This window comes from Onychostruthus taczanowskii, unplaced genomic scaffold (genome assembly GCF_017590055.1).
Source record: "Onychostruthus taczanowskii isolate IOZ18803 unplaced genomic scaffold, ASM1759005v1 scaffold59, whole genome shotgun sequence".
NCBI lineage: Eukaryota > Metazoa > Chordata > Aves > Passeriformes > Passeridae > Onychostruthus > Onychostruthus taczanowskii.
In genome coordinates this window covers 692,803-704,049 of record NW_024503568.1, presented here as the reverse complement: position 1 = coordinate 704,049, position 11,247 = coordinate 692,803, and the positions used below count along the sequence as shown (strand labels likewise).

At 38.7% G+C, this 11,247-nt stretch overlaps 1 protein-coding gene across 4 annotated transcripts in view; it reads left to right on the top strand.

Moving 5' to 3' along the window:
• The first annotated feature begins 439 nt into the window (after positions 1–439).
• ABCB5 (ATP binding cassette subfamily B member 5) overlaps positions 440–11,247 on the top strand; it is a 34,025-nt gene continuing 23,217 nt past the window's right edge. Inside the window, exons 1-12 of one of the 4 annotated variants that reach the window (XM_041418260.1) lie at positions 440–502; positions 1,186–1,278; positions 2,313–2,400; positions 2,531–2,579; positions 3,406–3,550; positions 3,992–4,058; positions 4,276–4,467; positions 5,614–5,785; positions 6,766–6,890; positions 9,272–9,446; positions 9,745–9,858; positions 10,713–10,823. In XM_041418260.1, coding sequence (XP_041274194.1) covers positions 1,230–1,278; positions 2,313–2,400; positions 2,531–2,579; positions 3,406–3,550; positions 3,992–4,058; positions 4,276–4,467; positions 5,614–5,785; positions 6,766–6,890; positions 9,272–9,446; positions 9,745–9,858; positions 10,713–10,823 — 1,287 coding nt within the window. In that variant the 5' untranslated portion in view covers positions 440–502; positions 1,186–1,229. Of the gene's footprint in view, positions 551–1,185; positions 1,279–2,312; positions 2,401–2,530; positions 2,580–3,405; positions 3,551–3,991; positions 4,059–4,275; positions 4,468–5,613; positions 5,786–6,765; positions 6,891–9,271; positions 9,447–9,744; positions 9,859–10,712; positions 10,824–11,247 lie in introns of those variants that run through there. The other 3 variants (XM_041418261.1, XM_041418259.1, XM_041418262.1) reach the window with 3 other exon arrangements.

Sequence of the window (11,247 nt, the reverse complement as noted above, 5' to 3'; positions counted from 1 at the left end):
TGCTGGGAATATTCAAAATACATCTGTACCAATCAATCCTAAGATATGTGGTCTAGATGACTCCACTGGAGCAGGAAGGTTGGGCCAGATGACATCCAGTGATCCCCTTCTAAGATTAATGGTCCCTTTCACATATTCTGTGAGAGTCAGGACGGAAGCAGCGCTCTAGCAAGGGGCTGATGGGCTCTCCGTGCGCGCTTTGCAGGCTCGGACACGCTGGGGCGGCTTCTCAAAGGCGACAGAGGGCAGGAGCCGGCCGGCATCGCTCTGCAGGCCTCTTACCCTGGGCGCCTCTGCCCGGCTGCGGCGCTGACCTTGATGTGCAAGGCGAGCCGAGCGCGGCCCTGGCCGGCCGCGGCGCCGAGCCTCCCCGGCAGCCGAGGCGTGCCGCCGCCGCCGCCGCTATAAAGCCCGGGGCGGGCGCTGCGGACCCGCCCTGCCCGCGCCGCGCCGTCGGGGCCGCGGCAGTCCACGCGTGCTGGAGTCTGCGTGGGCTGTGGAGGTGAGCTGAAACAACGAGAGGGGGAAAACGCAGCCAGAAGTCGAACAGGTGTTTGTTGGTGGTTTTTTTTTCTTTTCGCTCTTTATCTGAGGTTGATTAGGCATTTTCTTGTCAGTGTTGTTTTAGGCTTCGTCAGATTCATGTGCGGCTTTTTGCTAGGGATTTTGTTGTTGTTGTTGTTGTTCTTTTTTGGATTTTTTAACCAGTATATTTGATAGATCAAGAAAAGCCTCGGGAGAATAAGAATATCAGTTGCTTACTGCCTCTAAATACATCCTAGTACCACATGGCATAACAAGTGCGTGTCTTATCGTTGTACTTGTGACCATGTTACAGCTGCTCCTTTAGTTCTAATCAAGCATAAGGTAATGGGGGAAATAATCTATTCTGTAATAGATTGTTTACAGTAACTTTTATATTAATAATTTCAGGATTTATCATAAAAGACTACTGAAACAGGCCACTGGCCTAAGTCATCTAATACTGTGCACTGTTCTTAATATCTCATTTATAGTACTTATTTTTTAATTTTTCATGCTGTTACTTTTTTTTTTTTTAAGTCTTTCTATTCAAGTAGAATAATGGTGAGACCAAAATGTGATGAATCATGGAAAAACCTGTGTATGTGAAGTCTTTAAATATTTACTAAATCAAAGTGTTTTGTTGGGGGGGATTTATTGCAGGTTCTAATTAATGTGACTCTCATAAGCACACAACAAAAAGAACAATGAAGGACTATTCTGCAAATTCCACAGAACAGAACCTCTCCGATCCTGGTAAGAAGGAACATCACACATGTGTTTGAAGAATATGTTCCACAGATTTGAACCTAAAGAATATTGTAAAGCTCTCCTGATTGCCACAGTGATTTTGTAGGCAATAACATGATGAGTTTCCTATGAATGAGTGAATTGAAGCCACACCTGTAAAATATTTTTTGTATGAATCATTCCATCAAGTTCAACAAAACTGATTTGCATTTGTAAACCTCTTCAGGAGGGTCCTAGCCTGGGCATGACAATTCTCCTGAGGGAAGCTGGAAGAATGTTATTCTTTTCAAACGGTTATCTCAAACAGCCATTGTAGGCTAACTAACCTTAAAACAGTAGGTAAAAAAATTCTATTCATTGTGGGTCAGCAGCAAAAGTTAAGGTAAATATAAATTGGGAGTGGCTGGTATGGGGAGCACTTTGTCTCCTTTTGTTTTAGAGCTGGCTCCCCACTGTACTCATCTGTTTATTTACATATATTTTTGTCTTATTTTATGAATTTAGAACTATAAGCTTCCTGGGTAGGCTTGTGCTTTCATCTAACTTTCGGAAGCTCCCACCCAGTACAAAGGAAGTGGGACTTGTAACAACTACTGCTATTGAATAGTGAAGATGGTTATTAGCGTCAAGGACATGATTCATTAGTTAACTGCCATCTATTCTGTGTTACCTACAGCAATTATAACCTTCACTATAAGCAATTCCACTCATTTTGTGAGGACTTCTCCTAATTTGCATTGAGTTGTGCAAGTATTTGAAGGAAGAATTAACTTTCTTTTTCTTTTAGTCTTTGATAATCTTTCCATATAAATATATTGTAATTGTAAAAATGAAGTTGTTTCCATCTCAGAAATGGACATGGAAGCTTTTTCTGGGAATAAAGATGAACTGCTGAGAAAGAGCCTGGCGAATTTTTCTTGAAACTTCCTCCCAAGAACATGAGAAAAACTAGTCTTTAAATGCAAAAGAATCAGCAGTGAAAGACACAAGAAAGTAGTACAATAGATGGATGTTATGCTAAAAAAGTCTTTATTTCACAGAATCTGGAAGCAAGGGATGTGATGATGCTTCTTTCCAGCATGAAGAACACGTAGAACAAATCGATCAGTTAAAGCCCAAGAAGGAAATGTAGGTGTTTTCTAAACTTAAAGTTAACTGGGTGTATGGGGATGTCAGAGGGGCAGGGGAAGGAGAAGAGCTTAACACAGGTTTGCTAAAAAAAACCCTCATCTTAATTAGTATTTGTACTCTACTCTAGGAAGGAAGATGAGAAGCCAGAAAAACGAATGGTTGGCATTCTTGAATTGGTTAGTGTCCTGTCTGATGGTCTGCTTTATACTTTCTTTTCTTCATTTGACATTGAGTTTTTTATGAATGACAATTCATAGGCAACCAAAAATTGGAGAAGAAACCTGAGGACTGCTGATTCTAGACCCGCTCTCTGAGAACCAGTGATAACGGATTTGTGGCAGTTTTCTATAGGACAGCTATTCCCAAACAAAAATAGCTCTTGCATGTTGACTTGATTACTCTGAAACAAATTTTATTCTTCTCTGGTTTATTCCATGTGTATTTACACTTTATGAGGTGCTTAGGGCAGCCAGGAATAAAATGCTCCAATTTCAGATTAACCATATCCTGGGATATCTATAGCAGTTTGAATTCACACCCTTCTTCAAACAAAAGAGCTTCAGGGTTAGACAAGTCTTAAGATACAATCTATCTCTGCTGAAATTTTTTTCTAATGGTAGGTATAAGCCAGGTGCTGGTCAATAACTCACTCTTGTTTACATAGTAGATGCATTATCTCAGTAAATATGTAACTCACTGGAACACAAAACACAATCTATTCTACAAAGGTCATCATCACTTGCAAGCATGTAGGATTTTTCCCAGACTGAGAATCTGTGTCCTGCCAGTGTTCTCTTAGCAGCCTGGGTACTAATTTAAAGATTTGTTGCACTACTGCAAAATCCTTATGTGCTGAGTTTACCTTCAGTTGGAGTGCTGCTACTTGGAATATGTGAAGGGAGCATGTTCTGCAAGTCTGCTGTACTGTAGCAAATGCATGAACTGTCAGGTGTAATGTCACTTTTTTCTCTTTTTTTTTTTTTCTGTCTAATGCTTACATAGTTTCGCTATGCTGATGGGGTGGATGTCCTGTTGATGATAGTTGGCTTGGTTGCAGCGGCTGCAAATGGTACTGGAATGCCACTTATGATCATTATCTTTGGAGAGATGACAAACAGCTTTGTGCTAAGTGGCGTGCAATCCAATGGTAAAGAGTTTAAATTAAATTTCTCTACATATTGGCTGTGCTTTGCTACTGAGGCTGATTCTTTTTTTTCCCCCCAGACCATACACTGGTAGGTATCTAAGGAAGCATATTATGAGCAACACTCATCCTGCTTGAAATACCCCAGTCATTTCAATCCATCTTTAATGACTAGACCAGGGCAAAACCAAAGCATTGGGTGTGCACTTATGAATGTACTTTGACTTTGTTGAGATAGTAGGGAGTACAATCAAACTCAATTATCACTAATTGCTTAAAAAGAAATGTGTATTTGCCAAATAATTTTGTATTTAAGTTTGTATTGCAAGACCCCCCCTGCAAAATACAAAACTTTCCCAAACTTGACGACCCCATATTGCCATGAATCAATTCCTCTATATAGCACTTCCACAAATATTCCTGCTTTTTATTTCCTCTTCACAGATACTTCAGTAAACAATTCCAACTCCTCATCAGATCCAGGTGTGGATATAGAAGGAGAAATGACAAAGTAAGGGTTTGTAGTTATCCTGATAATAACATATTGGAGAGTTTTCTTTTACTGTCGTATCTGTTTGAGCAGAAACCTTTTTTGCCTTCCCAATAATGAATCACAAGCTTCAGAATTTACTTTGGTGTGATTAATGAAGACTAGTTGCTGCTCTGTGTGTCTAACTTCTCTCATGAATTACAGTGGGATCACATGGGCTTTTGTTCCCTTATTCCAGGTTTGCTTACTACTACGTGGGAATTGGCTTTGCTGTGTTGATCTTGAGCATCATCCAAGTGTGGACATTTTTGGTTGCTGCTACCAGGCAAACCGCAAGGATCCGGCAGAAGTTCTTTTTTGCAGTGCTCCATCAGGAGATGGCTTGGTTTGATACTACCCAGATAGGAACACTGAACACCAGACTGACAGAGTGAGAGCTCTGTTTTGGTTGTTTGGTTTTTTTTGCACACCTACACACATCCCCAAGTATGGCACCTAAAAGAAAACTGACATTTATCTCAGCAGAATAGCTTATAGACAGTTAAAAAACCCCAAAAAAAATCTACCAAACCTAAAGTGTGAAATATTACAGCTCAAAGTGAGAAATGCCTTATCTTTTTCAGCTTCATTTGTGCAGTTTGTGATATGTGCATTGGAAGGGGTTTTTTCATGAAATGCCTGACACTGGCTTTCTGAAGTCCATGAAGTACATGTTCAGCCACTGCTAAACAAACAGTTCTGCTGTCTCCACCTAGTTTATAAACACCAAAAACTGACACTTAATTGAATAGAAACAAGCCTGTACTTCAGTATCAGTACTTGTACAAATATGGCTTGTATCTCAGGCAGTAGTCTATCTAGGCAGTTAAAAGTCTTTGGAGTTGTTCCATAAACTTAAATAGATTTAGGGGTGAGGACTGTAATGCCCATGTGCTATGGGATTATATGTGGGAACACTATTTTTTTTAAATAATTTTTTTTCTGGATTTTATAGTAGCTTTGGACACAGATTTGTCCTGAAAAGTGTATGAGAAGCTTAAATGAAACCACTCTCAACTCTTATATCTGTGTGTTCTGGGAAGAGAAAATAGGGAAGAAAATTTGTAATAAAAATTGAGGTTATTCCAAATAATGGTATGATATAATGGAGTTAGCTCTTCATCTGAGTCAGTAGCCAAAATTACAAACACAAAATGCATCGGAGAGCTGAGCAGAAGAAATAATTTAGAGTTGGTCAAGTTGAGTGAGGAGGCTGCTTGATTGTTTACTTATATTGCTCCATTTGGATGCCAGATGAGGAAACTAGGTCATTGGTGACCTAGTGACATGGCACAGAAACAGCAGAGAATGTTGAGAATACAGAAAATTAATCTTTAAAAACAGGAGGTTTCTGCTGTGTTTTGGCTACAGAAGAGCCTAATGGTACAGTTCAGTAGCTGTGGTTAGAAATTTTCTTTTGCCAGTTAGGAAATGGCAAAGCTCCTGACATGAGGCCACACAGCAAGAAAAGGGGGAGGGAGTCAAAATGAGAGTCATTCTAAACTAACAAATCTTTTTTTATTATTATTATTTAAAGTGACATCAACACTATCCGTGGAGGCATCGGAGACAAGATCAGTATATTTCTGCAGTTTTTTTCCACGTTTGTGTCAGGGCTTATTATAGGATTCATCTACGGGTGGAAGCTGACGCTGGTGGTTATGTCAGTCAGCCCTCTTCTTGCTGCATCAGCAGCAATTTGGTCAACTGTAAGTGTGTGGGGTTTTTTAAACAAAGAAACCAGAAAAACCTTACAATTCTTATGCACAGAAAAGGGGTAGAGAATGGGAAAAACCTATTGTGGTTTCTAAGTTGGGAGGTTGGCCCCACTCTTAATTTGATTTCTACTCCTCCTGCAGCCTTTCTCTTGGTTCCCAAGCACACTCCCTGTAAGTTGTGTTCCTTCTGTCTGCATATCCTGTCCTCATGCCATGTTTCATGAGGGTAATCTGTGTCAGAGCATCTTTCTGGCACAGCAGTTTCCTCGTGGCAAGCACTGGGGGAGGCCTCGCTTTTCCCTCCTAGCACAAATACCTTTCCATCTGCACACTGATGTGGCACATCTCTTGCAAATAATTTACCAGGTTTCATACTGTGTACAAAATAAATCTATATGACTTTGCAGATACATACAGCTGCTGAAATCTGAAGTGATATAATTCAGTGAAATGGCTGGAGAGGTTTCCCTTTCAGATAGCAGAACTTTCCCCTTGTGCACTGTTTAGCCACATTAATGTGTATGTCTCATACTCCTGAGCGGCTATTTATCTCATTTTATGGGCTTTTTCCTGCCTGAAGCATTACAAGTAAGCTAAGAAAAGCATGTTAGAGGCTGTAATGTGATTTTTCTTGCTTACTTCAGTATCTGCTGGTGCTCTAGTGTCTGAACACCTCAGAAAGTCAGACCAGCTATGGCACTCGCTCCTTCACTCTTCCCAAGTGTAGTTTGTAGGCTTGGGAGGAAAGAGGATCTGTCAGGAAGCTCACCTGATCTTTTTGTTGCCTTTGATTGTAATGAGGAGACAATGATAAATTGAAATCTATTTGAGGGAAATTCAAGGTATGGGGAGGAGCTGACCCCCTTGTTGCTACAATCTGATCTTGAGCACTTTGTGTGATTGTTATTCAGCAAGACAGTGTGAGTATTCCTTCAGTAGGCTGCAATAACAGCTGTTTTCCACCTTCTCAGCTCCTGGCATCCCTTACTGCTAAAGAGCTGTCTGCTTATGCCAAAGCAGGAGCTGTGGCAGAAGAAATTTTGACAGCAATCAGGACTGTTGTGGCTTTCAATGGACAGCAAAAAGCATTAGAGAAGTAAGTTTTTAAATCAATAATTATATTTAAAATATGGCAAGGACTTTTAGTTGTGGATTTGTTTTGTGGGGATTTTGGTTTTTTTTTTGAGGGGCAGATATGCTCCTTAGTGTCATTTTGTCTTTCTATAAGTGGACAAATCAGCTGAAAACAAAGGTGTGCAAATAGACCTAGTCAGTGAATACAGATTAATTGGTGCTGTTGCTGCAGCACAGATAAAAATTTCTCCTTAGATGGAGAACTGGAGTTGAACTGAATGTGAAAGTGGTGAGAAGGTTACATTTACCCATGAATCAGATGCAGCAAAACATGCAATCAGTTACTTATCTTCTGGAGCATTTGTGCTACTGCTGTGATCTTTGATTACTGAGCTTATTTTTAAACTCTACTGGAAAACAGCCTTGGGTAAAAACACATTACTGGCTTTTACAACGATTTGCAAACAACACGTGTAGTTACCCAGTGTTGGCCCTAGTCATACATACGAGGTGAAATGATTGTGGCTGTCCACAAACTTTTTGGCATGCATATCAAATAACTCAACAAGCATAAGCAATAAATTTTTTATACCAATACAAATTTACACAAATAAAAAATCACTGATTCCATGCAGTTGGGAAAGGCAAAGCAGATGACCTTATTCATATGACCCATGAAACTCTTCTATCTTTTTCAACTCACGTTTGCCTTGTCTTGTGCAGAATTTTTAAGGTGGTGTCAACCCTAGTTTAGGATCCTACGGCCTGTTCCTGTATTTGCTTCCAGGGACTGAGCTCTGACTATCTTATAGCCCTGTCTTCTGCTTGCAGGAATTTGGTTTTAAGATGCAATAGTATTTGGACTGTTCCTGTTTGCACAGTAAAGGCAAAAAAACCCTATGATGACCAAGATAAGTTGCCCCCTGCCCTTCTCCCTATGTTCTGCAATTACCTATATCTGAAAATTAAATTACAGGAACTGTCAATATTCATTCAAAATATGTCTAAAGACAAAATAACTGATACCTGAGTCAAGTAAGTTTTTATGATTGACCAGAGACAGCTTCTTCTACAGTTCTACTTCCATTTAATCTAAAAACCCCAAACAAACATAGTGGCTCCCCTAGGAACATCTTCTACTAGGGTCAAACTCCTACCAGGGAGTGCATTTTTCAGATAGTGGATTGTGACCCCTACGCAGCTGTTGAATGCTGACCTCAGTGTTAGGAAAAGCATCCTTTCACTGCACAGTGCTTCCACTGACAGCAAAAGTTTACTCTTGCAAGAGATCTTCAGTCACCTTTAGTTTCTGGCAGTGGCATGGCTTTTCCTCAGTATTTCAGTGATCACCTGTATTTATCACACTACTTAAATGCGGTATCCATTTCCCTGGAAGACCTGTGATGCTGCTGACTGAAACTTAGGGCCTGGTTGTAAGAGCACAATCAAGTCAAAATATTTCAATGTCTTTGACTAACAAATACAGCACTAGTGGCATCTTAGAAATTTACATTTTACAAAATTAATGCAGTTTTTTTTTTTTAAAGATTGCTTCCCAGCTGAATGAATTGCATGTCTTCTTATGATAGGGTTGTAGTTCGTTGAGAATACATATTGGGAAAAGAGTGCAGGCTACTAACCATGTTGATTACAGGTAGAAAGTTACACTATTCCTAGGTTACAGTTTGCATAAAGAGTTTGAGTAAATGAAAGTTATTTGCTGAAAACTGTTGTTGAGTGAATGAATTTGAGCCATCCTTCACAAAAATAATTCTCTGGTTGAACTTTTTAGTCTCTATACTGATCTTCTCTGTCCACTGGTTATATATGTTAATCAGTAAACTGACCTAAGGGAAAAATACTTGACAACCTAAAATGGCCAGTAAGAGAACAACTTTGTATTCGGAGGGTGCATTTATCGCATTTATCTCCTTCCTTATTGCCTGGGGTTTTTGGAGGATTTTTTTTTTTCATTTTGCTTGTTTTAAATGTGGACGACTAACTTTTACCTTTGTGATAAAAAATGCTGCTAAAACCTTTTCAAGGTTTCCTTTCGGGATTAATGGGAACAATGAGTTTAAGGGTGTCATTGTGTCTTCCATTGTGATAACAAAGTTGTGATGCTTAATTGTTTTCTGAATGTTTTTAATAACAGTATGCCAATTTTGTTGGCATATATCAGAGCAGATTTGTTCAAATTAATTACCTCCCTAATAGTCCTCTGTTTAAAAAAAAAAAAAAACCAAAAAAAAAAAAACCAAAAAAAAAAACTTGTATTCTCTTTGAGATTTTTAATTGTTTTTCTTACATAAATCCTGTTAATTAAAGAAAGGGCACTGGGAAGTATTAACCAGAATAGCATGATGTACTTGTCAAATTAATAGTTTCCTTACTCACTTTCAGATATGATGCTAACTTAGAGATGGCTAAACGTGTTGGAATGAAAAAATCCATTACCACTAACACATGTCTAGGTCTTTCACAATTTTTTATCTTTGGATCCTATGCCCTTGCATTTTGGTATGGGACCAAGCTCACTGCTGAGGATCCACATTACGACATCGGCCGTGTGTTAATTGTAAGTACAGCAATGCAGTTTTGAAAAAATGTTCTGTATCTTCAGGGAAAGTTATATAAGTGGTGTTTCTTTTCTGCCACATGCCTGCTAAATTAGCTGTTGGAGACTCACTTAGTATAAAACAACTGAATGGTATTCATCTTGCCTAGCTTTTAATAAAGAAAGTTTGATTGTCTTGGACTCTATTTGTAAGGTGGGATGAATAACCTAAAGCTGGTGCTTAAGTCTTTTTAGTGCCCATGTGGGCACTGGTGGCACTGTGATCATTAATTGCAATGCTCCTCTCCATCTCCCACAGGTCTTTTTCTCTGTGATTGTCGGAGCTTTCTCCCTGGGCCAGGCAGCTCCTAACCTGGAGAGTATGGCCAATGCACGTGGTGCTGCCTATGAAGTATATAAGATTATCAATAAGGTAAACATCTGACTGTATGGAATAGAAGCCTTTCAAACAGCTTCCACTCCTTCTCCTTTTTATTTCTTTTTTCCCTTGAGAAATATAACAAAAGTGCTCTAAATACCCAAATCATCAACTCTATAGATGTTTACTACAGAAACCTATAATATTTTCGTTGATTTAAAAAAACCAGCCTCTTTCTTACAGTGAAAGCTGGAAAACCTGATATGTGTGTCTGAGATACATGGTTGAGGTTTTTCTCTAATATTAGGCTTTCATCACCAGAAGCAAAGTAGTATGGCACTATACTAATTTTTAAAATGCATGTATGCACAAATTCATCTGAGACAGGGTTTATTGGGGAGGAGGAATTGGTGAAGAGGGATTACTATCACTACTGAAAGTTATAACAATAATAATTTGTAATGCTGATGTTGCTATAAAAAAGGTTTTCCATATAATTATCTTGATTTTGCTGTGCTATGCAGCAATTGCATATCTGTGTATATAAAATATTTTAAAGTAGGAATCAAAAGTTCATGGAGAAATGGCTACATGATTCTTTATGATGTGAGTATAAAACCCTCCTATACAGATTACTGAGGCCCATGTTTTGGTTGCAAGAGAATGCAGTTAAGTTCTGCAATTATAGATTTTCTGCTATGGATTTTGTTGCTTTTGAAAATGCACTATATTTGTCAAGTAGAATTCACAGTTTGATATTCCCCCGTATTCAGCATTCTGCAGGTAAAATGCAGCAGTTCTGCAATGATGTAAACCAGCATCTGAGAAAGTAAAGAAAATACACGTAGCAGAAATAACAGTTCCAAAAGTGAAATAACCACTGATTTATTTTACAAACCTCTTTCCAGAAACGGCTCATAGACAGCAGTTCTAAGGAAGGTTACAAGCCAGAAAAACTCGTAGGAGAAATTGAATTCAGAAACATCCATTTCAGTTACCCTTCCAGACCTGATGTTAAAGTAAGTGTTCTGTTTATAGACTACTGAACTTATTCAACTTGTGTCCATGTTGTTTGTCTAATTTTGTTCTTAAATGTGAAATGTATTCCTGTTTTGGGTGATGGGACATAATTTCCCCCCCAGTGATGCACAAAGACAAAGCTCTAGATGTACTGTCACTGTGTATCTCATTCTCTTCTGCAGGACAAACCTAATATGCATTGCTCCTAGTCTGAATTTCTATGAAAAAGAGTTTTGGTAAATCAAAAAGAAATTTTTCAAAATCTTTCATTAAGTCTTCCAGACTTGAAGTAGTTAAACCAGAAAATTACTTTTTTCCAATTTCTTTGCTCTTTGGAGTTATGACATCCCATTTGAAAAATTATCAGAGATGGAGTTTCAATGCATTGATAGCATATTTTTGTGAACATATCATCCTAAATGT